The sequence below is a fragment of the Arvicanthis niloticus genome, chromosome 6 (genome assembly GCF_011762505.2).
Source record: "Arvicanthis niloticus isolate mArvNil1 chromosome 6, mArvNil1.pat.X, whole genome shotgun sequence".
NCBI classification, from domain to species: Eukaryota; Metazoa; Chordata; class Mammalia; order Rodentia; family Muridae; genus Arvicanthis; species Arvicanthis niloticus.
Genome location: NC_047663.1, coordinates 2,050,472 through 2,077,509, shown reverse-complemented (window position 1 = coordinate 2,077,509; position 27,038 = coordinate 2,050,472). Strand labels below are relative to the sequence as shown.

The following is a 27,038-nucleotide window of genomic DNA, read 5'->3' as shown; positions in this document are numbered from 1 at the left end:
CAAGCCTAAGCCAGGGAGCATGTGCTGGCCTCAAGAGCAATGCAGAGCTGGCAGGGAAGGCAGGAAGCTGGAAAGGAAGTGATGGCCAGACGCACACCCTCACTGTTAGGACTGCCCTTGGCTTACCCCAAGTGACCAGGGACACATGTCAGGGAATATCCCTATCAACTCCCAGAGTGGGCCAGGTCTCAGAATCTTGTCTGTGAGCCCAGGTGGTCCATGGTCTGCAGGGTTCCTGATGTCAGGCATACCTGGTGTGTACAGGGACATCACACAGGTGCCGAACACCTGTGTCCCAGCTGGAATAACGGTCACTATTTTTCCATGATGACATGTCAAGTGTGACTCTCCAGCTAAGACCAGCATTTCTTCTATTCTGGCAGCCACCTAAGTAGTGAGCTCTACTAACTCAGCCAGTGCTCAGGGCAACAGGCCAAAGCCCAGATGCAGGTCTGTGTCCTGGTAAGGCTGAGGTAGGACAGCATCAGCACCAGTCACTGAGAGGAGCCTCTCAATCTCTGGGGGGTAGAACAGCAAGTAGGGGACACTAGAAAATGTCAACTCTGACAGAAACTGAAGCCAGTGCAGCCTAGCAGACATGTCCCTTTTCCAAGGCGGGCCCTTTACGTCCTGTGGGTTGACCCAGCCTCTCTAACTTGTTGAGAGCACACTACATAAAGGAGCCCGAGGCTCTTACTTGGGAGATGGCAAGAGTAGCCTTGGGGACAAGCTGTGGACAGGGCCTGCTAGGGGCCAAGGTAAGCTGACAATCCTGGGAATGAGCACCTTATTACAAAAGCCAGCCTTGTATAGACTCAAGGTGGTGTCTAGAGTGGGCCTATTCAACATCCTAACTGCCTCTATGGAGAACTTTGTCCTGTAGGATGGACAGACTCCCAAGTAAATGCCCGGGAGGTGAGTGTGGCAGGAGCCAGTAGCCTCAGTCTGGCCAGACCTTGAAGGGCAGATCTTTGGCCTCAAATAGCCACAGAAGCCTTGGTGGAGGGTACCTGGACACTGAGGAGTGTCCTTTGGTCAAAGGGCAAAGGGAAGCTGGGAAGGGTTGCCCACCCAGCTGCATAGAGCACAACAGAGGCGGAGGGCAGAAGTGAAGTCAACTTCAGTGGACACCTGGAACGTCACAGAAAGGTAGCTTGTCAGCACAGCACCTCACAGACAGACAACAGGAGCAGGCAGAGCTCTGCAGACACACTCCCCTCCCCTCCCATGGTAACGACAGCACCAGCAGCCGGGCAGGGCCCAGCTGAAGGAGGAGGCTGGGAAGGACATGGGGCTGAAAGCAGCACAGTGCTGGAGGCAGCCCGTGCCGCTGGCATCAATGGGAGTCCTCCCATGGTCTTTGTGCTTTGGTTGCAGTGAGCACTCTGCCACCTGGTGGCCCCAGACAGGCAGTCAGCGCTCCTGGGGTGTGCTGGGGTCAGCAGCAGAACAGTCCCAAACTTGGAAGTCTGAACCCCAGAAACCCTGTGTCTCCGTGGCCTGAGTACTTGGGTGACGATACTTCCCATCAGGGTGCAGAGGTTCCAGTGGAGGGATGCTGCCAGGCAAGCCCCAAGTGTGTCCCGCAGTGATGTGGAGCTGGCCAGCAGCTGTCAGGAAGGAGGAAGGCATGAAGCATTAAAGCCTGGTGGGTTCAGACATTCCTGAACCTATGTCCCCCACATCCCCTTTTTCCTGCCTCCCTGACTACCCAGGAGGCATAGCTGCCTGAGCGAGGGATCCTTTTCCATTCTGGGTAAACCACCAGGTCAGCATACTGGATCAGGTGTGGATGGAGGACCAGGACCTACCGGTCACAACAGGACGAGGCTGGGGTTACGCAGCTGCTTGTAAATCTTCAGGAGCTTCTGGGCTGTGGTGCAGGAGGCCACCTCATCCTCCGTGCACAGCTGCTCACGCAGGGCTTGCACTTCACGGAGCAGTTCCTGTGGGCAGGCAGCAAGCTCAGCCCCGGGCCAGGCCGCTACCTAGGAGCATCTTATACTGGGGAGGGAGTGGGCAGTCCAAAAAGGAGCAAGGGACCACACAGCCTCAAATATGTAACACACAGCCACAAGGGCGTGGCCAGGCTAACAGGAAACAGACATGACCCTATACATTCTGGTCCCATTCAGAGAATGCAGCCCCCATGGCTGGTGCCTGAGTACGGTCTTCCGCTACATGCCATCTGGGGACACTCCTCAGCCCCAGGCACTGAGGCTTACCTGGTGATTGGCGTGGATCTGTTGTAGATACTGCATGCGGAGGTCCGGTGGGCTGGCGCCTCGGGCTGCTTGCTCTGTGACCATGGTCTGGAGGACATGAGGGTAAGGGTGTGTGTTACTGGAGAGTGCTTCCCAGTGTCCAGAGTAGGTGCCCGAATCTAGACGGTAGGGTCCTCATGCTCCTTGGAGTGTAGTGACTCCTTCTCTGTCTCCTGGCTTTTCTGCTCACCTGGGCCTGACTCCTGTGGAGAGCCCACTCATTCATCCACTAGTGTTTCCCACCCTGTTCACCAGGACTTTCTTCAGAGCAGCAGGAATTCCCACCTAACTGTCATTAAGACATTTCTGGAGTTTAAGTCAGGGCCTTAAGTAGCCCAGGGTGGCCTCAAGCTTGCCATGTCATTTAGGGTGCCCTTCAATTCCTGATTCTCCTGCCACAACCTAACAAATTCTGGGATTTGGGGATATACCACTAGGACTGATCAAAGAGCCCTTTTGTTTGTCTGTTTGAGGCAGGGTTTCTCTGTGTAGCCCTGGCTGTCCTGGAACTCGCTTTGTAGACTAGGCTGTCCTCGAACTCAGAGATCTGTGTGCCTCTACCTCCCAAGTGCTGGGATTAAAAGTGTGCACCACCACACCTGGTTTAAAAAGCCTTTTTAGCCTAAACCCAAATCTCCCTTCTGTGGCTCAGACAAGCGTTGGGCTGGGACTTAGGCAGCACCCCAATCCGATCTGTTTTTCTCATTGCCTGCGCAGGCTCACTTGGTGCTGGGTAGTCACTCCTGCTTCTGAAGGCAGCTAACTTGTTAAATGTTATGAGATCTGAAAGGTAAGGACCCGGTGGCCTTTTCAGATCTGAGCAAAGCCCCCTGGGGGAGACCTGTCTAACCCAAATATCCACTCAGTGTCCTGGAGAGTGTTGCCTATGGGGAAGCTAACATCCCACAGGACCCTAGTGGCTGTGGGCAGAGTCCTGTCCTTAAACCATGGAGGTGTGTGGCTGCAGCTGCTCTGAATGCTACCCAAGGACAGCTGTACCATGTGATTCTTCATCAAGGATCAACTGTGTCCACTTGAGATCACACATCAACTCCTAACCCCAGGTCCCCTGAACGCAGCTTTTTTGAAATGGGGTCTTTGAGGACGACCAGAATAGTCACCAGGTTGGCCCTAATCCTACGAGGCTGTGTCCTTATAATAGGATATTTGAGCAGAAGGCCACAAGTCCCTGGAGACTCCCCTGCTAGTCCATACCTCGGAGACTGAACTCCCAGTAGCATGAAGCCCGCAGCTGTTTTATGGCCTGTCACTCACTTCATCAGGTGATCACACCTGGGAGTCCTGTGCCAGAGACACATGGGCTGGCCTTCCAGCACTGAAACCACTACCACCTCCAACCTGGCCCCCCATTCAGAGTAGTCAGCTGTCAGGTCCTGGTTCTTAGGGGAAACAGCACAGACTGCACAGGGTCAAGTTCCCAGGTAAGGTGGGCAGAGGGTTACAGCCAAGAACCAACTGCAAACCTTGCCTTGGGGCTGGGCCACACCAGTCACAAGCAGGTGACGGCTGATCTGGACAGCCACCTGAGGCACCAGGGGAGCTCTTCAACTGAGTGGGCCAGAGGCACAGTGCTCAAGTAGCTTCTCCATGATGTGGCCTCCCTGGCTGTTCCCCACTTAGGTACATTGGCCTGAAATCCATTACTGGGGCTCAGACCCAGACATGACAAGAAACGACTAGAAACTTCAGACATGACTCAGACCTTTTTGAACGTGGGTGACACGGGCTGACGGGACATCTGGAAGGGAGGGTCCTGTTTGCTGGGAGGGCTCACATGGCTATGTACCGTGTTGCTCAGTTGGGTGGGTCCACAGAGGAAACCCAGACAGCAGTGGCTTACTGCCTTCAGAGCCTCCTTCCAGAAGCCCTAACCCACCCCTGCTGGCTATGGTACCTGTATTCGTCTGATGATGGCATGGTGCACCCTGCACATGTTGGCCAGAGAGGAGCTCTCCACTTGGATCTCCACAGCCTGGATGGGGCCTGCAGGGCTCAAATCAGTCACAGCTACCTGCAACATATGAGACCTTGAGGAGCTGCAACACGGTCTGGACTGTACACGGCCTGGACTGTTCTTTATACTTTAAAGGTGAGCTGACTAGAGAAACCTGCCTGCAGGGGACAACCGTATCAGGATGACAGTCCAATCCTGTAGGCCCCACCTCATTCTGAGACACATCAAGACCCAAGCTATACTTGGCTCTATGCCAAGAAGTGAGGTCCTGACACAGGGAGCCGAGGAGTCTGTCTGTGGGCATCTCAGCCCCTCCCAGGAGGTTCTTACTGTGTTAACCATGGATGGGTCGTCCTGTGTTAACCATGGATGGCTTTCTCTTCACACAGTGGCATAAGACCCAGAACTTGGGGATTGCAGAAAGGCCAGGGAACTAATGGTTTCTCCATGTGGCCATAAGCACAGACGCTGTCCACCAACTGTAACTACTGCCAGTTCCTACTCTGCCAGTTCGTAGGAACTGTCTGGTTTAGAAGCTGGCCACAGCCTGGCTTTAAGGGGAAGTACAGTGGACAATGGGGCTAAGGAGCTCAGAGGACATGACCTGAGCTCTGGGGGTAGAGGCCCACAGCTCTTGGCAGACAGGGCTAGTCTCCAAAAGTCTCTGCTAGGAAGATTTAAAGGTCCGGTTGGGGCGTGTGTGTGTGTGTGTGTGTAGGGGGATGGATGGATGCTCACTTGAAGGGAGTGCATCGCCCTCTAGTGGTCCAACAGTTAGCTGGTACTAGCCTGGGATGGCTACTGCATTCACTGTCCACAGTGACCTAGCAGTGCACAAGAATGGGAACCCATGCCGGATACAGTTAGACAGGACTGGTTCTCGACACTGATAGGCCAGCTAAAGTAACCCTTCATAAGCAATGTCCCAGGGACCCACTGAGGACCGTGAGCCCTGAGGTCCGTCTCCCCAAGAACAGAGTGGCCCCTGCTTGCCTCATGGACGATGAGGTTGACATCAGTTCCATCTGGGGCTATTCCCTGGATGGAAGACAGGGCCTGAGCTCTCACAACATCCACAGCAGCGTTCTCAGCGAGGAGCCACTGCAGGGTAGCATTGCACAGGTGGAAACCTGCAAGAGAGAGGCGTCTGCTGGAGCTTAGGCACCTGTGCGGCTTCCGCAGATGCTCCTTTCCCAATGCTACCTAAGTGTCCCAAACGCTCACAGCCCTTCAACAAGTCAGAAGCTAGGCTAGTTACACAACAGACAGGGAGGAATACAGACTGTCAGGAAGTCATGGACCCAGGACTCAGGTCATCCTGGGAGGCACATGGCAAGGTCCTAGCTGCTCTGTGTGCACAGGCAGAAGTGCTGTGACAGACAGACTGTGGCAGCTCTCTCCAGGACAGACAGAAACCAGATACGCAACCCAACATCCATTGAGAGCAGGACAGGGGTACTGACGACCAGGACACTTCTGCCATAGATGCAGCCCCAAACAATAAAAATGACTCTTCACACACAGGAACAAAAGCCAGGCCCAGTGCTGTGACAGAACTCTGACAGACCAGCTTTTGGCCTGGAGACCCCAAGGCGCACCGTGTGTGAGAGCTTACCAAGCTGCTCTCTAGTGACATCTGCCTCTGCTTAGGTTGTGCCTACTCATAGTTTAAGAGAACTCACAAAGGACCATGACACGACAACATGACACAAGATCCAACAGTAGTCTGGATGCAGTGGGGCTTGTAGGAGCCACGGGGAGAGAAAGGGATACCCTACTTCCACCGGCTGTAGGGCCCTGAAGCCAAAGATAAGCCGGCCATTCCACCAACCTGCGTGACTGCCCTCCAGGGCTGCTCTGAGAAGGCCTGCAGACACCCTGATGGAGGCTGTGGATGGAGGCAGGTACTTGGCCCGCAGGGAGGCGGCACCGGCGGGCTCACTGCCAGGGGCTTGGCAGGTCCTCAGGAAAGTTTCCACAGCGTCACAGGCAGGGCCAGGCACGCAGGGGGCCTGTGCAGGGTGCGAGGTCACCCCGGGAAAGCGCAGGCCCTGCAGCATGTCCACTGTGCGCTTGCACAGGGGCAGGCAGACGCCTTCTTGCTTAGGAAGGTTGAGAGGGAGCTTCTCCAGGTAGGGGACGTCTAGAGGATCTGAGGGGGCCAGGGCCCCACCCACCACCTCCCTGAGGCTGTAGAAGAGCCAGCAGGACATGGTCACAGGCAGGTCGAGCACACCACTCTCACTAGGGCCCAGGGGCAGCGTCACTTCCCGCCGGCTGCCTGGGCCCAGTCTGTCCACTGGGATGGTGTACGTGAAAGCTGAGCCGGTCCCATCCAGGTCTAAGGCAGAGGAACTAGTCAGCACCTGAATACACAAGGTCCAGCCCTGGTCCAGGCTGAAGCTGCTGTTATTCTCCAGTGTGCAGGTGGCCATCAGCATGTCTCGCATCTCCAGGCGGCTCCAGGAGGTGGCGATGGAACATGAGATGGGCCGATCACCCTCCTGACTGGACAGCAGGGCGCAGCTCACATTCATGGCCTCATTGAGACTGGTTATGGCCTTGTTGCGCTGGTCAACAGCTTTTTTCAGGAAGGACACCCTGCAAAGGACAGTCATGACACCCAGGAGAAAGATCACAGCAGAGGGAGCCGTGTCTGCAGACTCCCTGGGGGAAAGGGACCAGACCATGGTTCAAGCACCAGCTCTGAGGATGCAAGCAGCTCCCAGGCCCAAGGAGTACATCTGCAGCATACTCTGGAGGATACTTGGTGTTGCTTGACCTGATCTTTATTCTTGGCTATCGCAGGTAGGGCTGGAGATACTGAACTGGTCTTTGACTACTAGGGCTGCGCTACCCCAGAGATCACTTCAGATGTCCCAATCGGCCCCTTTTTCCTTTTGCAACACTCCACAGTGACAGTGGGTGCTAGGCCTTATGGGAATATCCTCAAGTCACAAGGCCATAAAGCTCACAGTCATGAGGGACAAGAGGGACGAGCACTGAAGGTGGCCGGGGGACAGGTCAGGGAAAGATGTCCTCCTTGGGTCTGGTGTTGGAAGCTTTGCTGAGAGCAGGTCCCTCTGGCCTCTAAGGAGGGTCCACGGAAGCAGGCGAGGGATTGGTATTAGAATATTTCTAGGTTCTGTCATAGGGAAGAAAGGGGTCTCCTGTCGTCTGAGGATTTGTGTGCAAATATGTTGGCTCCTGATGGAGACAGAGGCAGAGACAGCCACACAGATGGTTGTTACCCAAAACCTCCCTAGCCCGGGTCAGTTCCACACAGCATGCTGACCCCTAAGGACAGGGCACAAGCTCTACTTGAGCCAGAGCCTGCAGCTCACCTCTCAGAGACATCACCGATGTCCACGAGCAGCTCCTTAATTTTCTGGCCTGCATTTGCCACGCTCATCTTGTCAGGCACAGGTGCCTTAGAGTTCAAGTCCAGACTGCAGGTAATCAGCCGTCCTTTAGAAGACAGGGCCAGGAGCTCCGTGCTACCTGATGATGGACACATGCAGGGCCGGTCATAAGTATGCAGCAGCTGCCAGATACTCAGAGCTGTTTGCTCTGAGCCCCAGAAAGGAGATGAGGGGAGGCCTGTGAAGCCCACACATACCACGGGTCTGGACAGAGATGGGAATACTGATCTCTGTGCCTACATAAGGTGATGCACCACAGAGGTGGTGCCATGGTGGCAACTGGTCCACACAGATAGGACAAAGAGGGGCCACACAAGGGTAATGTGTCACAGCCTTCAACAGGCCACACAGAGCAAGGCTGCTGAGCCTTCCAAAGCAAAGCGCCCCAGAGGCTGAGCGCTCTGCTCACCCCCAATCTCTAGCCTGTCCACCCTGTACGGCTGCCCCGCCCCGCCAAGGGTCTGCTTGCTTCCCTATACCCAACATAGCTCTTAACACGAACTCCAAAGTGGGCAGTTTAGTAGCTGGAAGTCAGTTCATAGGGACCCTAGTCTCAGGCCACGCTCCCTCACCTGAAGAGGTCTGGGTCTTTCTGTCCAAGCATTTTTTTTTTCCTCCTGTTAAATGTTTTCTGGAACAGGCTTTAATATATGCTTGGCTGATCTTAGTGGGAAGACACTGGGGGAGGGGAGCGATGCCTTCCTCTTGTGCCGGAGTCAGGCAAACTTAGCTGAAGTCCCCATAGAGAGCTCTGAGACACCCTCTGACTGGCTCATAAGCGGGCCACACAGCAGCAGCAGGTTCCTCGAGCTCTCAGAGGACACGTGGGGGTTTGGCCTGACCCAATTTGAGTGCTGCTATGGGGGATGCTCTTAAACCAACCCCACAAGCCACATGCTTGTGCTGCTCAACTGAGGGGCCCCAGCCCAATCCCAGGGAGGACACACATACAAGGTCCTTTGACCCCAAGACGGGGTGAGTGAACTTCTGGTCTGTGAGCCTGATGAGGAAACCCCACACCTGATGGCTTAGCAAAAGTCTCGCCAAACAGAAAGGCAAGGAGGAGCCTGTGATGCCGAATGGCAGATCATACCTGTAGGCACCCTTGCTGTCACACACAGAGCGAGGGCACTGCAGATGTTCAAGGTGACTGGGCACAGCACCGAGGGCAGACCTCCTATGGCCCCGTCTGGCTTTTCAGCATTCCAAGGACTGTCTCTCCGAGTCAGGTCTACCATGCAGAGGTCTGAGGGGGTGCTGTGGTACAAGTGGCCATCCCTGCCACAGGCGGCACAGAGCACAGGCCCGGGAAGGCAATACTCACGGAGCTCTGGCACCAGATCCCCTGACTCGCTCCAGCTGGCCTTGATGGCCAGTGTCCGGCCCTGGTGACCAAGGGCCACTAGGCAGTCAGCGTGCACATCCTCGCCAGGCAGCAACTCTCTTGCTGCTTCCTCCTCGTGTGGCTCTGCCCTCAAAGCCCCAATGAAGATCACAGGCTCCTCTAGGTGGTGGAGGATCTTGACCAGAACCTTTGGGTCACCAGGGGCTAACCCAGAGGTGACCAAGGCCTTCAGGACCACACAACAAAGCTGGCCATCAGGGAGACCACAGAGGATCACAGGGGACTGCAGGAGGGTGGCATCGACTCCAAAGAGTAGACCAAAGAGGGCCTCCTCCAGCATGAGGCACCCGCAGCCCTGGGGGGGGTGACTGTGAGGTGCCCTGAAGTCTGGTGGGAACACGCAACACAGCACTGGCAGGAAGCACGGGGCTGTAGGCTTCCCTGGCACCCCACCTGGAGGGGTGCAGGTAGACAGCTCCACCTCCCCAACCTGGACTCCAGGCTGAGGCTCCTCCCCTTCACAGGGATGCTCAAACAGCTTCATCTTCCACTGGGTGGGGCCCTGTGCCAGGGTGACCAGCATATCATCCAGCACAGTGAAGGCACAGAGGGTAGAGTCAGGGAGGACACAGGCATCTGGGTCCACATGGATCACAGGGTAAGGGGGAGCCTCATCCTCTTTGTCCTCACAGGCCTGGCTCCCAGACCTTCAGGAACAATGGAACCATAGTCAGTATTGGGTGGGGCAGACCCACATCATGTTCAACAACAATAACCTGACTTGCTCTGAGTAGGCTAGGCAGGAGACATCACAGGCCATTCAGCAGGGGACACACACACACACTCACTCTCTCTCTCTCTCTCTCTCTCTCTCTCTCTCTCTCTCTCTCTCTCTCTCTCTCTCTCTCTCTCCACTTGACACATGGATCAGCCGGAAACAGCTCTGCAGACAAAGCTTATCAGTGTGGGAACTACTATCGAGGCTGTATCTGGGCTGTGCACGCTGAGTTCTTCCAGTACAAGCCAATGGCCAACAAGCTTTTGCTGTCACTACTTGCCAGAGACACCTCTTTCTGAGACCCACTTCTAAGAGGTCTTGCCAGGCACCCGAGGGCAATGACAGTGGTGCTTCTGGCTGCACTACCCGAGCCTCAACAGCTAAGTACTTCATAGAAGTAGACACTCTGCTGCCACGCCTGCAGATGCACAGGTATCGGAGGGTTCCAAGTGCAGGAATGGATGGCCTAGACCGCAGTCCCCTGCCTCCAACCCCAGCGTGTCGCCAGTGGCCGTCAAAAGGACTACTACGGGGCAAACCGCGCAAGGCTCGGAGGAGGGAATGAAAGCAGGCCTCCCTGGGGACGCGACTTGTGCACTTGCCGGGCCGCGTGGGGCCACGCCCCTCACCTGTCCAGTGAGTCCAACGACAGGCAGTAGATGCCAGTCCGGGCACACAGGACGTAGAGCGCCCTGCGGACGGCCAGGAGCTGCAGGTGCCATACCTGGTCGGGAAACTGGTACACCGCCTGGGCGCCAGGAGAGCGAGGTCAGGCGAGGGCACACGCGGCCCCGGCTCACCTCGGAACGGCGCCGCCCGCCCGCCCGCCGCTCACCGTCAGCAGCCCGCCCTCATGGTCATACACGTAGACGAGTTCGCGCCCGGTGGACAAAAAGACCTCCGCCTCATGTCGCAGCACATGCGGCTGCCCCGCCGCTCGGCCTCCGAGCGGGCAGCCGAAGTCCGACAGGTAGTGCACGCGCGAGGAAGCGCCCGCCATCCTGCGGGCGCCGGGCCAGAGCTCAGCCTTGAGGGGCGGTGCCGCCTCCAGGCTTTACGGCCGCCCACGGCGCGGCGCGGCCTCCGCCGTAAAGCGGCCGCTGCGGGGGCGTGGCCGGGGCCTGCTGCAGGGGCGGGGACGGCTGCTCTGCGGTCCGCTAGATGGCGGGAACGCCCTGCAAGGACTGGCTTAGCGAAGAGCCAAGTTTACAGTGGGAGGTGGAAAGCTGGAGGATGGCCCAGTGTAATGCAGTCCTGCAAGTTACTCGGGTTCACGTCAGGGTCCTTGCCTCAGCTCACCTACCTGTTGAGCAGAGGTGGCTCTGGGGCAAGGTTGTATGCAGCACCTGAGAGGGCAGCACCCATATGGCAGGGGCTCGCTGTAGTAGGGTGGCTTAGCACACTGTTCAGTCCCTTGATCAGGGAAAAATGTGCTTCAGACCAGCCAGCCAGAAGAGCCTTTCCTCCACTCATGAACTCCGGCAGGATGCGATTCTGAACTAGAGCAGAGGATGCCGAGAACCCTGATGAGCCGGGTCTAAGCGAAACTTTAACATTTTCTTCAACGATATCTCTACTTGCAGGTCCTACAGGGAGCAGGCTGAGAATCCTACTCTGAATAAGGCTCATGTACGAGATGACGTAACCACCACTCTTCTAGAGCACTCATCAGAAACTAGATGCCACTGCCTATGCTTCTGGAGTGGCAGCTACGCCGGAGGCTGAGGCAGGAATACTTGAATTGAGTTTGGGGCCAGCCTAGGTAACCTTGACTCTTAAAAGAATGCTCATCTGAAAATTGCAGTGGACAAACCATCCTGGGGCTAGAGAGATGGCTCAGCACTTAAGAGCACATACTATTCTTACGGAAGACCCAAGTTTAATTCCCAGCATCCACATAGGGAGCTCACAATCCCCAATAGCTCCAGGGGCTCCTACATCTTTTATTGAGCTATTTATGTCTACAAAAGCACATAGAAAAAAAAAGCCACTAATAAAAGATGTGAGGTGGTATATGCCTTTAATCCCAGCACTCAGGAAGCAGAGGCAGGTGGATCTCTGTGAGTTCAAGGTCAGCCTGGTCTACAACGCTAGTTCCAGAACAGCAAAGCTTACTAAAACAAAACAAAAAGCCCTGTCTAGAATTGCACCCCCAGCCCACAAGTAATTTTACAGTCGTAGCCTGTTTGTGCCTCCAGAGTACTGGGAATAAAGGCACAGACCACCATACCCAGCTCTAAATTAAAAAAAAAAAAAAAAAAAAAAAAAAGCAAGAAAATAAAAACAAAAACCTATTTTATCATTTCTGAGTGGCCTCTGGACAGATCTGAGCCCAGGTCCCAGGCTGCTCTGAAGACCCCTTGGATGGAAACAAGTGGGAGATGAGTTCTTCCTCTGCAGCGTCCTCAGTCTATCTTCTGCACACCAGGTTCTGACACTCAGACTGTCCCTGTGCCTTACAAGGCAACACACACACACACACACACACACACACACACACACGCCACACCGGCGGACAGTGGTCTGGGCACAGGAACGATGCACCGGGGGCAGGACAATCGCTTCAGGTGCTTTTATTAGGTTCCACTGCAGGGCTGGGGCCAAAGAAGTAGAGTCCACACCCAGCCAATGCACACCCATGAGCCCAAAGCAGAGCCGAAGCGGGAGCACCCATGTCCCAGGAGCAGGCTGGTCAGAGCAAGGCCAGGGCTAGACCCCATCTCTGAGCCTAAAGAGGACCATGGCAGCCACTGGGTTCACTTGGGTGGGTGTGCTCACAGGCACCTCTTTTGGAGTTGTAGTGCCTGAGGACAGTAGGGATTAGAGGTGGGACCAGGGCCACCTCCATGTAAGAGGAGGTAGGTGAGCTGCCCAGGTCTGAACCTTCTGTAGGGCTCACCCCAAGCTGGTAGCTTTAGCTTCTCTTTGGACAATAAAATAAAGTGCATTACTGAACAAAGAGTAACTCAAAACCATAAGCAGAGAAATCACAAAAATTTCTTTAGCTAAAAGTCAGAGAAAACAGGAATTACGTGGATGCCAGAACATGAGAACGTAATTAACTTTGTAGACAAAGATGACTGGGGGAATAAGCAGTGGCAAACAGGTCTCCAGAGTCTGTGCTGTCCAGCACCTGCCCAGCATGAGTAACGGTGCTACGATTGGCATCAGAAACACAGCTAAATCGCAGACACAGAAATGCCAGAACATCCAGTCTACCCGACTTAGGGACCAAAAAAAAAAAAAAAAAAAAAACCAGAAATGTGAAGTCCTAGCCAGGGACACTACCAGGAGGGAGATCAGACAGCCCTCAGTACTTTCTCTACATACTGCTGGCAGATAGCTGGAGAGATTTGCTTGCCTTGCTACCACTCCTGACCTTCCAGGATGACCCTGTCAATACCAAACCAAGCCCAATGGCTCCACAGTCCCAGGGCTTTAGCTTCAGATCTCATGCCAGGTGAGACCAAAGGGTGCTGGCCAGCCCTGCCACACGATAACCTATCAACAAGCGTTCTGTCCACAGGGCCAAAGATGCGGAAGGAAGCATGGGTGCATTCTACTAAAGTGACACACATGACTCCCAGCAGTCCACAGTTGGCATGCCTTTCCCAGGATGAAGGACAGTTGACTTAGCTCTCATTAAGGCAACGAGGCATCAAGATATCCGTATCTTACCTGGGTAAGGGCTGTCACAACACAGCCACACAGGACCCTCAGAGACTGTTTCTATCTGCCTCACAGTGGTCACATGGGCACCCTTTCTAGGCTTTCTCAACTGCCACAGCACTGCGCAAGAAGGCCATAGTGCAGGGACTCACTGGGTAAAGAAACAGTGCTAGGAGACGGGACCAGAACTCCAGGGCTGCCCATAGACTTGAAGGGGCTGACTGTCAGGCAAGAGCCTCTACTGCTCTGATGACCCACCCATGCTACCCACTGCCACTGTCTACAGCGTGGCAGGAAAGTCTCAGGCACTGAGGTTTGCTTCAGAGGAGAAACGATTGTGGCCTCCTGCCCAATTAACCACCCAAGAGGGGCTGCACTGAAGGAGGAAAGAGCAGAGTTAAATCTCTCACTCCCATCTGTGCAGTTTTATCTTTAAAAAAACAATAAATAAAAGTTTCCTGGGTGGGAATTACTGATAACTGTTGATTTCAGGCAAGTAAAGGGCAGGGACCAACTACACTGCATGTCAGACCAAGGCTACCACACCCTAGCCACACATGCTCCCAGAGGAGGCACAAAGCCCCACATCAAGGGAACAGAGACAGCCAGGAACATCCATCCAAACACTGGGGAGAAGGTGGGAAGGCAGAAAACAAAACTCAAGAGGAAAGAAAGATAGCAGGGTGACAGCAGCACCCTCTGCACCCCAATTTCAGGTGGTTGGTCAGAGGTGTTCAGTCCCTCCAATACAGTGGGGCGTTATTAACTAAATGAGGCATGTGGGGTGCTCTTGGGCAGGTCTGCTCTGCCTTTCCAGTTGGGAGGTTCTGTTCCACCCCAGCACAGCAGCTGGGGTTCTTTCTCTTCAAGATCTGCACTGAGACGCTTCAGTATATCTGGAACACCAGGGTAGCTGGCCCCACTGTTTCAGGGCTGTGGGCTTCAGGCCTAGGGAACATGTGGCGCTCCAGACTTCAGAGAGGGCTGGGCTGGCCCAGTCCCACACAGCAGAGGCCCAGAGCCCTAGGTCCGGGGGAGGCTGCACATCTCGCAGTGGCCTGTGCCAGGTTGGTTCATGAAGGTGCAGTGCTGACAGGCCCACATGGCAGAGGTAGCAGCACGCGTAGAGCCCCCAGCTGCACCAAACTCATGGAGGCCCGGGAGCTGCACACCAACAGTGCCTGTAGGGTAGAGTGAGAATACGTCATGTCTGCACAGAAAAAGACATCTCCTAAGAGCCGCATGGTAGGGGCAGGGCAGCTCAGAAGCCCAAACTGTCAGCACGTCAACTGTTCTGGCTCCAGTCAGCAAACACCTTCCTACTTGCACTTAAAGTCTGCTCCCCTGTTGCTAGGTATTTTTGCGAGAACCATCACACCCCTGCAGTGAGCATCTGTGCAGATTTACACTCACATAAACTCTTTGTGGGCTTTCTTTCTATCTTCCTCTGCCCCGGTAAAGGTTCAACAGTGAGACTGTTTCATCCCAGTCCCAGTATCTGTAGTGTAGTTTCCTCAGAAACTCGCACCCACTCCCAAGTAGCGTTCAAGTCCAACCTGCCCCATGTTCTCTGCAGTGCCTGATACTGTCAGGTTTGTGGTTTTTTGTTTTTTTTCCATTTTAGCACTCTGATGAGCAATTCAATGGTATTTTATGTTTCAATTGCCATTTCCTTGAAGAATGAAAGTACATTCCTACATTGTCTTTTGCAAACTGTTAACAAGGCTGCCACCTATGTCTGTCCCTTTGCCCAAGCACTCCAAAGAGGCAGCTGGGTCAGAGGTCCGGTGTATAAACGACAGAGCTCATAGTCTATATTCTGACTATGACCCTTGGTAGTAGGAAAGAGACACTTACTGCATAGCTGCTCAATGGTGGCCCATTGTTCAGACTTTTTCCATGTCTGTGCTAGCTCCTCATTTCTGGTCCTCACGGCTTCTAGCAGCAGGCTGATACTGTCCTGCAAGAAGCCACAAGGAGGGTTGCATTCTGCTCTGATTGAGGAGAAAACACTCTTACTATTTTTTTTCTCTTAACACCAATAACATCTTTCAAAGAAAATTGAAAAAGAATCTCAGAAGCTGTCACTGCAAAATACAAGATGCATTAGACCTGTCACCTTGTATTCAGATGGCAGGGCTGACCCTGAATCCAGAAGGCTGAGCACAGCCAGAAAACCCAGTGTTCCTTATGCAGAACATCGTACTGGGTGGTAAACACGCCATCCATCCTAGCTGGGGGTGTATGCACTACCTTGTGTGTACTGCCAGCAAAATAAAAGGGCAACTCCAAGCTGCTAGACGGAAATATCCTGGCAAGGACAGCTCTACTTAACTTAATCACCCTTAAGGAGAGAGGTAGAGTCAGTGTCATCAACTTCAAATGACTTGTTCTTATCTCCTTTGCATTTCTGTGGATTTCAGTCAAAGGAGGACAGCAGAAACAGGACTCTCAAGCTATGAATGCCCACGGCATGCACACAGGCTTCCTGGTGGGACCTGCTGCCCTGCTCTGTCCAGAGAGCACCTACCATCTGCAAAACACTCACAGTCACTCTCCCTTATGGTGTATCTTTAAAATGCCAAGTGTGCAATGATGTGTGTAAGACCTAGAAGCTGGCAAAACCTCCTGGGATCAGGCCATTAACAGTATTGGTTCATAGGGTGAGGGGGTATCAGAAAACTGCAGAGACACTGGTTCTGAGGCTGTGCAACAGGGATGGTCCCCAGGGCTCCAGGCAAGATAGAGGACACAACTCATTCCCCTCTGCTTTCCAGGGGAGCCTCAATAACCAAACTGTCCTTCACCACGAAGGCTAAAGGTCAACTATCTCTATCAACAGGAAATAGAGGGCCCTAGTGAAGTGCTGGGGCATGCACATGCTCACAGGCTGGGTACGAGGTGGCTTTCTCTTGACACCAAGCTTCATACTAGTCCTTGGGATCTGAGGAAAGAGAGCAAAAGGGCAGCAGAGCTGATACCTGCAGAGGCATGACTTCATTGGTGACCAGAAACAGCAGGAGATGGAAGTCGGAGATGGTATCCAAGAACACGGAAGAGGTATTCTGGGACAAGTAGGTGGCCAAACTATGGAAGTCCTAAGGAATGAGTCAAAAAGAAGGAAAATAAAGTTTATCACAAAACCCTAACATTAAACCAAGAAAGAGTGCTTGCTGCCTCCTGCTAACAAGTACACAATAAACAGATACACTGTCCTGTTTCAATAACCACCAAGGAACTTCAGGAGAGGTACAGAGAGCCACAGGGCGAATGTGACTTCCCTGCCCAGGGGAGACATAAGCACAACTAACCCAGGTATGTAAGCGGGCTCAGAGCCAAGACACTGCTCATGGAACAGAGCAACAGAAATCACATCGCTATTGTACGAGACATTAACATATAAATCAGAGAAAGCTTTGTAGACAACAAGAAGTGATAAATAATATTGGAAACACCAAGAAGCCAAGTGAGAATGGATTTCTAACAAGCCTGGCCCATGGGCTCCAGAGGATTTAAGTATAGTTATTTACTGCCTGGTAAAAACAGGCATCTAAGTGATCGACAATACCCAGAACAGGGCCTAATGGGACTTGTCAGACAAGGAATCAAGGGAATATGAAAATGGCACTTTTTGGGGAAACAGACCAATGTTAGATAAAAATTAAAAGTTCTTTAAATTCTGTGTCTAAGACAAAGAGCTTACCTGTGTTTCACCCAGTACATCCCGGTTCTCAATAGGAAACGGATTTTGAGAAATAGAAAAAGTGTAAACTGGATCCTTGGGGAAGGTGGTTGTGATCTAGAGAACAACAACAACAAACCAGACTGTAACACTGTGCCAGGACAGCATGTACACCCTGCCTAACAACAACAAACCAGACTGTAACACTGTGCCAGGACAGCATGTACACCCTGCCTAACAACAACAAACCAGACTGTAACACTGTGCCAGGACAGCATGTACACCCTGCCTGTGCAGAGTCTAGGTGCCCAGAGAGAGCCTATGAGCTGTGCTGGAGGAGACTGTGTTATCCTCAAATAATGACTCTCAGACCCTGGGAACAACATAAACAGGTGTGTGTGTGTGTGTGTGTGTGTATCTGACTGTTTTTGAGGCAGGGTCTCTCTGTGTAGTCATGCTGTTCTGGAACTAACTCTATAGATCTGGCTGGCCTTGAACGCACAGATCTGCCTGTCTCTGACTCCCAAGTGCTGGGACTAAAGGCATGTGCAAATACTGCCCACTGCCCAGTAAGAACGTGTGTATTTTACTGGGCTCACATGGGAGCAGCTCCTGGTTGTTCAGTGGCTTCATGACACCTAATTGCAGCACCATATGGCCAGTTCAACCTGGTCAAATCAGAGAACTACAGAAAGGAACGCAACACCAAAAGGCAAGAGGCACAAAGGCATAAAACTCTCAATACTATGCTTGGAGGCAAGCGTGGACTCAGTATGGACCTGAGAAATACCCTTGACCTCCAAGAATCTCCAGGAGACCACTCCATGCAGTTTTGCAGGCCAGGCTAACAGTCATGGCAGTTGCTCTCCTTCAAGGTGAGTGAACCGAAGTCCAGCCTCTACCAAAGGTAAGCAAATCTTTCCTTTGACTCCAGCATGTTTTAGTTAATGGCAGAGGGCATTTTAAATCTAACACATAATCAATAGAAGCCTCAGGGTCACTCAGGTGAATGTGTAGGGATCAATACAAACACAGGCTGCATTCCTGTTGGCAAAGGCCTCTTCCCCACAAAAGCTCCCAAATACATGTTACCAAAACTTCCGTCTGACATACTTCTCCCTGCATGTGACATTAGCATCATCAGGTCATACCCCTTCCAGATATAGAGTAGCTATTCTGACTCTTGTGGGACTATTTCTAAAAGAATGAGAATGTTGCTCTGGTCGCTGTGATCTGTTTTCCACATCAGCTAAGGCAGCAGGCTATTTCTGGATTTAGCTCTGCCAATGTCAGCACTCTATAAGGACAAGCTGAACCATCAGATACATCAGAGATGCATGGCCCTCACAGAAAAGTATCTGTAGCAGTGAGGCCAAGTACGTGCCTTGTGCCACGTGAGAAACATGACTGGAGTGTCTCCCACATGAGGCACTGAGTATGGTACCATGTTTGAACACTAAATGGAGTAAAACCACGTTGTGAACAAGAGCCTGGAGATACTCTGGTCTCTTCTTTTGGGAAGTCACAAACAGGAGTAGAAGGGTAACTATAGACTATTTATTAGTATTTACCATTAATCCAGAGTTATTGTGGTACACACCTGTAATGTAAACTCAAGAGGCCAAAGTAGGGGGTCCTTAGTCTGAGGACTGCTGGACAGCTAAGGGAGAGCCTACCTCAAAACCATGAAAACTCAAACAGAAATGAATGGGTGTCACTCAGCAACACTGTGCCTGCCTCGTAAGTGCAGGCTCTGCATTCAGCCTCTAAAGGGTAGGGTGGAGGGGTGCGGAGGGTAGTCTTTAACCTTGAAAGAGGCTCAAAAGCAGCACAAGCAAAGCCAGTGGTGGCTCCAGGGGATCACTAAACGGATCCAGTTCCTCTATAAGTGCTTACTGCTAGCTAACCCTGCTCAGACTGTTCTGGGTTTATACTTTCACCATGGGGAACAGCCACCCTGGGGCTTGGGGAAGCCTCAGCAAAACCTGCTGTGATAAAGCTATCCTACTCTCAAATTTAAAAGCAGCAGGTATTCAGGGTGAAGTGACTTATGCCTTTAATCTCAGAATTAAGGAGGCAGAAACAGGCAGATATCTATAAATCTGAGGCCAGCCAGGGCTACATAACTGAGATCCTGTTTCAAAAACAGAACACCAATAGCCCCTCCCCCAAACAACAGATAAGCAAAACAAAAACCAAAAACAAACAAACAAAACCCCAAAAAACACTACCAACAAACCCGAGCAGATACACTGGACATTGTGCACACCTCTAATTGAAGCCCTGAAGAGGTAGAGGCTAGATTACAAGTTTGAGGCCAATAAGGGCTTTACAGCATGACCCTGTCTTAAAAAGGGAGTTTGGAAGAGGGAGAGGCAGACAGCCCAGATCTATACTATCTCTGGCACCAGACGAAAAGCTACACAGCACTCTTTGGACACCTGATGTAAGGCTCTCCTAGTCCTCATCTTCACAGAGGCAGAGAATGTGGGTACTGTAGGTTAGACCGTTCTCCAGCAGCCCAGTGCTGCTGAAAGGGGTGGAGAGCTGCTAGGGGTGAAGGGACGCTTAGGAAGCTCATTCTAAATCATGGCGACTCCTCCATCAACCTGCTCTCATCTTAATTACACCCCAGGTAGTATAGTAACAGATGCCTTTATGGCCCAGGTAATAAATATGCTCTCAGGAACTGTCAACTGAAATGGAGCTTCAGCCTGCTAGGCTCAGGGGGACACACTGCTCCAAATGCAATAATATTTTATTACCTGAATCATATACCCATCCTAAGTCCAAATGCGGCCTAAGTGATATTCTGGCACAGCAGTAATGTAGAAAACGAGCCACCTCCAACCCTCTGGACAGAACCCTGGCAGGCAGTGATACTCCAGCTGCTAGGAAGTCACCAGGCTTTATCCTGGAGTAACTCACTGCCCCGTGGTCAATGGCATGAATGTGGCTCCATGACCATCAAATTCCTCTAGACATTCTGAGAAGAGACAGCAGAGTCAGCTCTTCTTACCTCCTAGGGCTTTGTCCAGAAACAACCCTGGCCCTCCCTACTCACAGACACTAAGTTACAGAGGTGTCCCAGGAAACTCTTGATGAAGTGGACTCCAAGAGTGTTACTGCTGTGCCAGGCAAGGGTAACATCTGTACCTCCTGGGCAGTGGGCAGCTACCAGCCAAGCCTAGATATACAGGACTTTTCAGATACCCTTGGGACCCATGAATAACTGCCTTCCAGGGATCATAAGGTAGAACTGGAGGTAGGTGTCTTTTGCTTGTACATTAGCATGAAAGAAGTTAATCTCTAGGTAGTTTAAACTGTGAAGTTTCTGGAGATGAGACTTGATAATGGAGGAACAATCCTTGCAGCAGTGTGTGACTCAAACCTCCTTAGCTTCCTTCCTCAAGTGGCTATCTATCATCTAAGAGCCCTGACCTTCATGGGGACAAGGTACCAGCCTGTAAGTTTGAACACAAAGGAGCACTTACATCTATGATGAGATACTCCACAGGCAGGGGACGGGCCAGCTGGGTGATCTCGTTGCCAAACTTGTCTATGTCCTGAAACAAGCAAAAGTCAACATGTAAGAGAAGGCGAAGTGACAGTGCTTTCCACACTAGTTTCTACTTTTAAATTATTATTATTATTGTTTAAATTATTTTTCATAACAGCATCTCAGGAACTTACTATGTGGACCATGTTGGCATTGTCTTGCCAGGACTGGAATTACAGGTGCACCTCTCTATGCCCAGTTCCCTTAGAGAACAACCTGTCCTGTCTGTTCCTTGGGGGGGGGGGGGTACTTCTTAATGGAGAATACAGGAAGCACCCCACCCCACCATAGCCTGGTACCACAGATGGCTGAAAACAGCTTGCAGGTTCTTCCACAGTCACTCGAAGTCTCTTTCTTAAAACCTCTTATACCTCTGACAACTAGAGGTCATAAAAAACTTAGTACATGCAGGGTGGTGGTGGCGCACGCCTTTAATCCCAGCACTTGGGAGGCAGAGGCAGGCGGATTTCTGAGTTTGAGGCCAGCCTGGTCTACAGAGTGAGCTCCAGGACAGCCAGGGCTATACAGAGAAACCCTGTCTCGGAAAAAAAAAAACAAAAACAAAAAAACAAAACAAAACAAAAAAACCAAAAAAAAAAAAAAAAACAAACCTTAGTACATACACAAACTAAAGACATGCACAAAAAAGTGTACACACACACACACACACACACACACACACACACACACACACACAGAACACACATGCACGTGACAGACCACCAATATGTCAAATTCTAAACTTGCTTTGCTTTGTCAGATGCATAAAACATAAAGTTTAATTATGGGGAAAAATGGTCAACATATGTTCATTAATCATAAAATGACAATTAGATGTGATTCATGTCAAACATGCTGAGTTCAGACAGAGCTCCAGGAATAAATTCCTAAGAACTGATGCTCTTTATTAAGAGATTCTACCAGGACGCGTATTTTCTATCTAAGCCATCACTCAGCATCATTCATTGTGCTGTGCATGAATGTGTCGATAATTTCTAATTATAGGTCCTTACATAAAAGTTTGTTTATTGAAGCCCTCAGACCCAAACTGTTTTGCCAACCATATGTTCCCAAGGTGGCCATAAGGCCACTCCCAGCATACCCACACCTTTCAGGGACCTCAGGGAGCCGTGCAATCTTTTAAGACAATCATTGCAAGCTGTTCCCAAGTTAAGCTAGTCCCAAACTAGTCCCATTTCCTACAGAGGCTTCAACAAAGACTTGTCCTCTGCCCTATCAAGAGAGCTGGCCCAAGTGTACAAACACACACACCCCTATATCAGCCATGCAGCACTTATGTGACAAGTGTGAGTTTAGTTTCATCTTCATGTCAAACAAGGAGACATCATGTTCCTGCAATACCTACTAGGTTCTGCCTGCTTCCTGTGAGGGTCATGACCTTCTACTGACCTATGGGTCACATGTTTTTCCCTACACACGTGATCACAAGGTCAGAATGGCCTCCATGTTCTGTGCTTCTGCTATGTCTGACCGTGGTCCCAAAGATGTGGGCTTACTGAGGGGGGGGGTCTTGGGCCTCTGAAGAGACAGTTTCTTGACAGAGACAGGGTATGAGGCAGGAATCAAACCCAATCAAACTAAATCACCATTTCCAAAAATACATGCTTGCCCCTACAAGAAATAACCTGCAACAACTCACACATAATTAGCCCATCTGGAATTCATCTTCAAATCTAATTAAGCTCTAATATGCAGAAACATTTTTCCAGCACCTGTTCACTTTAATCTTCCCCTCCAGGGAATTCTCTTGTTAAAAACCCCCACCCTTTCTTTGTGCTGTGCTATTCTCGTTCAAAATTAACTACCCAACTGTACCTTTCTGCTCACCACAAAAATAAAGGTGTTGTAGCTCCCATTTTCCCTAGGGGAAACAGGGTAACTTGTACCTCCGCACCCCCATGCCTTCACTCAAACGCTTCTGCCAGCCAATCCCTAGTTCTACACACAATTTTAAAAGCAATTACTTTTTATGGGCCTTAGCAAATGTCAGATAGAATACACTAGAAGGAAGACATCTTAATTCTGAATTTGACAGCTGCCAAAGTCAGCAGTTTTATGTACACCTGGAGCAAGACACAGGAGAGTGAGAGATCATGGTCCTCACGCCTCACTGCCTACTGCAGTCCATGTCTGCAAGCACTGGTGCCATGGTCTTACACGAAAAAGGAGTACAGATACCGATGCCTTTGTTATCCTGGCCAACACAGGCTTTGAGGCTTGTTGAGTGACTCACTGAGCAGTTGGTATCACCTGTGTTAGATGAATGGATAGATGAACCCCCAGCATGTTGCTGCTCCACTGACAACTGGTAGGACAGCTAACTGGCAGCACTGACCTGAGCCCTGCTCACAGCAGCCCACCTGCAGGACGCCTGCAGGGACAACAGAACAAACAGACGACTCTTCAGGCGCCTGCCAGGTTGGAGTCTGCATGTCCTGGTCTGTCTGCCCCTCCCAACTGCACACGTCACAGGCACTGTCCTGGTTCCTAGTGCATGGAAATGATAGGCTGCTGTGATTGGCTAGCCTAGTAAGTAGCAGACAGTAGAGCCAGTGTGTAGAACAGTGAGGAAAACCTGGGAGAACACAGGACTTATTTAATATTCATCTCAAAAATGAAGTAGCAGTGTGCATGAGGAACTAGTTAAGAGGACTGTTCCTGTGGGCTCTACTGCCCCTTCCACCGTGCCTCGATGGTGCTCGTACAGAGCGCCCAGCCTCGATGGAGCTCATGGACGGCAGCAGGGTTTTCTTCTACCCCTCGGACAGAATGGTGTAGCCGGGCCACTTGTCAGCACAGCTCACAGCATCACTCCTTCCAGAGAACACCACCTCTGGGTCCCTTCACAACCGGCACTGGCAGGGCAGTGTCCTCAGATTTGCCCAATATGCTCTTTGGTTTCCTCTGACTATCTCGGCTTCTCTCACATATGTCTGAGAACTATAATCTGTACTTTCTATGTAGACACATTTGAGCTTTGAGCTTGGCATTATTCGTTCTCCTTTCTTGCCTGAGCTTTTCTCAGCCTCGCTGACAGCTGACAACTGGCTCCTATGCCAGTCCAGAGCAGCTTCAAAAATCACTGTCAGCTGGGCACAGCGGTGCACATCTATCATGCAGGATGCTGAGGTAGGAGGATCCTAAGCTTCCGGTTATACAGAAATACCTCTTCAAAAACAGAGATGTAAATGTTGGTGCCTGGTCTCACTGTCCTTCCACACAGACCTAGTACACTGTTCTAGAAAACCCACGCTCACCAAAAGGCTGGCTTGTTCCTGCTCCTCACTGGGTCTCTTAAATGCCTCTAAGTTACTTTGGAAAGTTTGGTGCTATCTGCAGCATCTACTAAGCTCCCAAGACTTTCTACCACAGAGACCTCTTCCTCAACCATACTGTCACAGTCGATATCCAGTGCAGCTTGTAAATGTGCGTGGTCCTGCCCCGCTCCTCTGCTCTGGCCCTCCTCATTAAGACCTCTAGAATCTGATACTTGCCTACTAAGCCTTCTCTTCTAAATGGTATCTGATGAGAACATTCCCAAACCACCTTCCACATCTCTTTCTGTGGCCTAGCATGTTCACCAACAGCCATACTGAAAAGACTGCCTCTCTGGATGCAAATGCTGTCCTCTGAAAAGGGAACCTGCCTGACCTCAGCTCATCTCATGATCTTTCTTGTCTCAGTTCTGCCTGCCACCTGCCTGCCCTACAAGAACCACCACCCAACTCTGAAAGTAAAAGAGTCAAGTTATGACTTGCTGATGGTTTCAGGCCCGAGTTCTCAACAATCTCTTTAAGAAGAAAGGCAGCCTGGCTGTGGTTACAGTTGTTGATATGAATACAGGGGGCAAAGGGACCTAAGGAACGTGATGGAGCCGTATGAAGACTTCTTGGATATTTAAGATTTCTGGTTTTCTAGTAAGCAGATAGATGGTTTTATTTTAGTGAAAATGTTCCATATGTTAACTTAGGAAAGTCTGGTGCGGACTGATGAACATGAGCCTTAAAGGTTGTGACCAAGAGGATCCTGTGGCCTGCTCCTCTATCAGCCTTGGTACTACATTCTGCACAGATTGTAGATCCACCTCTGACCGCCTCTGGTGTCCAGCACCCCTGTGAGTGGTGCTCCTCACACACAGCCCTCTGCCGTCATCCCGGCAGTGTGCACTCGCTTCTCACCCCACTTCCAACAGTGTATAAATAAAACCCTCTAAGGAGATTGTGAGGGCCATTCTGCACATGGCCACTCTCTGCTGCTTTTACTTTGGATCCCAACTGCTTGAAAGACCCAACCTCGGGGCTGGAGAGAAGGCTCATTGATTAAGAGTACTGACTATTTTTCTAGGGGATCTGGGTTCAATTCCCAGCACCTATATAACAATTCACTGTCTATAACTCTAGTTCCAGGGGATCTGACGTCCTCATATAGACATGCGTGCAGGCAAAACATTGATGCACATTAAATAAATGAATGAACAAATAAATCAATCTTTAAAAAAAAAAAAAAAAAAGAGTACAAACTTAGCTTCAGCTGGCTCCTCTGACCAGCCAGCCTGCTGACGTCATGAGCCATAGCCTCCTGTGGCTGGTGGGGCTGCACATCTATTTAGATTCTTCAGCCTCCCCTCAAGCTTCCCAGACATCTGAGTTATCTCTCTCTGCTCCCAGGGCCCTGGTACTCGGAATTTTTGCCACCTTTTCTCTCTCTCACTTTTTCTGTCCTTGACAGAGGCCTAATCTTGGTCTCTTCTCTCTTGCCTTGAGCAACTTAACACTGTTTCTCCAATGCTTGGTCTTAAACCCTCTTCTTTAATTGGATATTTTATTTATTTACATTTCAGATGTCATCCTCTTTCCCCATTTCCCCTCCCTGGAGCCCCCATCACATCGCCCCTCCTCCCTTTTGCTTTTATACCATTTCAATGACAGGCATGTGTTAATTAAACCTTATTCTTAAGCCATAGCCACAGAGGTTAGAGGCATCCAGCAGTTGAGCCAAGAAGGCAGGTTGAAACTGAGCAACATGTGTGCCTGTCTTCATCTGTGAATCCAGTATCTTCTGGGTGGGGGTGGCAGTTACCACCCATTCCTGGAGCACCAAGGCAGGGGTAGCAAAAGCTACACAAAACAAAGAGGAGGAGGGCATCAGCAGAGTAAAATAGATCACTGGGCTGGTCAGCGTCATGGCCTGAGGCCAAAGAGTAACGAGAGTAAAGCCAGCATTCACTGTCTAAGGTACTGTTATAACAGCAACAGATCACTACCTCAGCTCCAAGGTGATGGACGAGTGTAAGGCCAGTCCAGTCATTCATGGTCAGATCTCAGGTGGCACCCAGGAAGGGCACACACCTCCTGAATCCTCTCACTCTTCTGAAGCTAGGATGCAAAGTGGGAACTATGGGAGACTATGGAAAGCCACAGTACAAGCCTACAGCATTCTAAGCTGATCCCTGGGCTGAGCTCTCGGACTTACTGGCTTAGCTCCCCGGAAGAGATTGCTACAGAAAAGAAAAATGACATTTTTCTTGTTGTTTTGAGACAGTGTCTTATTCTGTAGTCCTAGCTGGCTAGGAACTCACAACAGTGTGTCTCAACCTGCAGAGTGCTGAGATTAAAAAGCTTTTATCACTATATGTAGCTTGATATTTTTAAGTACTAAACAAAACCACCACATCACAACAACACAATACCAGGCTCCTGCTAAAGACAGCTCACTGATATATTAGCATAAATAGTTGCCTCAAATCCACCAAGCTGTGAACTATGCCCAGAAACCCAGAAAGCCTTATGCTATAGACTCTATAGGTACAAACCTAGAGGGCTTTCTGCCCCAGGTCCTATGGGGTAGGAAAGGAGAGGTGTCACTCTCACAACTGATGGAAAGATCTTCAAGTGTTTAAGACTTGTCTACCTTGCCCATGTAGGTCACCAGCACACCAGAAAAAAATCTAATGTACTGACATTCTTTCTAATTATAAAAAGAAATACACAAAGAAACCTTGCCATGGAAAACAAGATGGATGGATGGACAGATGATAGACAGATAGACAGACAGACAGACAGACAGACATAGAAGAAATGGCAGGATCTGGGAAGTTAGCTTACCATGATGAATTCAGATCCAAGAACCTATTCAAAAGCCAGGTGTGGCGGCCCAAGCCTGTAACCCTAACACTGATGAGACAGACAGGGGAGCACTGTTGGGGATTAAGGCTGGCTACTCTGACTAAATTGGTGAGCTCTAGGGTCAGTGAGAGACCCTGTCTCAAAGGTTAAATGAAGAATGCGAAGGAGATAATGTTGACCTCACGCCCCCAAACACAG

General features: G+C 51.0%; 2 protein-coding genes across 3 annotated transcripts in view; both read right to left on the bottom strand.

Annotated features, from left to right (window-relative positions):
- Positions 1-1,103: 1,103 nt before the first annotated feature.
- Positions 1,104-10,839, bottom strand: Faap100 (FA core complex associated protein 100). 2 transcript variants are annotated; one of them, XM_034504777.2, is made up of 10 exons: positions 10,620-10,839; positions 10,414-10,532; positions 8,755-9,713; positions 7,584-7,740; positions 6,071-6,840; positions 5,233-5,369; positions 4,180-4,296; positions 2,226-2,312; positions 1,812-1,946; positions 1,104-1,610 (listed from the first exon to the last, which is right to left on the bottom strand). In XM_034504777.2, the coding sequence occupies exons 1-9, from the start codon at positions 10,782-10,784 to the stop codon at positions 1,815-1,817; spliced, it is 2,643 nt and encodes an 880-aa protein (XP_034360668.1). In that variant the 5' UTR covers positions 10,785-10,839; the 3' UTR covers positions 1,104-1,610; positions 1,812-1,814. The 2 variants fall into 2 exon arrangements, with proteins under 2 accessions (XP_034360668.1, XP_076791448.1); XM_076935333.1 differs by lacking the exon at positions 10,414-10,532 and having other exon boundaries at positions 10,620-10,761.
- Positions 10,840-12,341: 1,502 nt separating this feature from the next.
- Nploc4 (NPL4 homolog, ubiquitin recognition factor) overlaps positions 12,342-27,038 on the bottom strand; it is a 54,249-nt gene continuing 39,552 nt past the window's right edge. The window contains exons 13-17 of the mRNA XM_034507047.2: positions 20,630-20,701; positions 17,157-17,252; positions 16,435-16,551; positions 15,311-15,413; positions 12,342-14,634 (exon numbers count right to left, since the gene is read on the bottom strand). Of these exons, the coding sequence (XP_034362938.1) occupies positions 14,477-14,634; positions 15,311-15,413; positions 16,435-16,551; positions 17,157-17,252; positions 20,630-20,701 (546 nt within the window). The 3' untranslated portion in view covers positions 12,342-14,476. The remainder of the gene's footprint in view (positions 14,635-15,310; positions 15,414-16,434; positions 16,552-17,156; positions 17,253-20,629; positions 20,702-27,038) is intronic.

Excerpts from the sequence above, each read along its gene's own strand:
- Faap100 (XM_034504777.2), bottom strand. The coding sequence starts at position 10,784 with ATGGCGGGCGCTTCCTCGCGCGTGCACTACCTGTCGGACTTCGGCTGC. Across the intron at positions 7,741-8,754 it reads GACAGCAAGGGTGCCTACAG|GTAGCACGGAGCTCCTGGCC; the intron begins GTATGATCTGCC and ends GTCCATCATCAG. Across the intron at positions 1,947-2,225 it reads AGATCCACGCCAATCACCAG|GAACTGCTCCGTGAAGTGCA; the intron begins GTAAGCCTCAGT and ends GCCTGCCCACAG.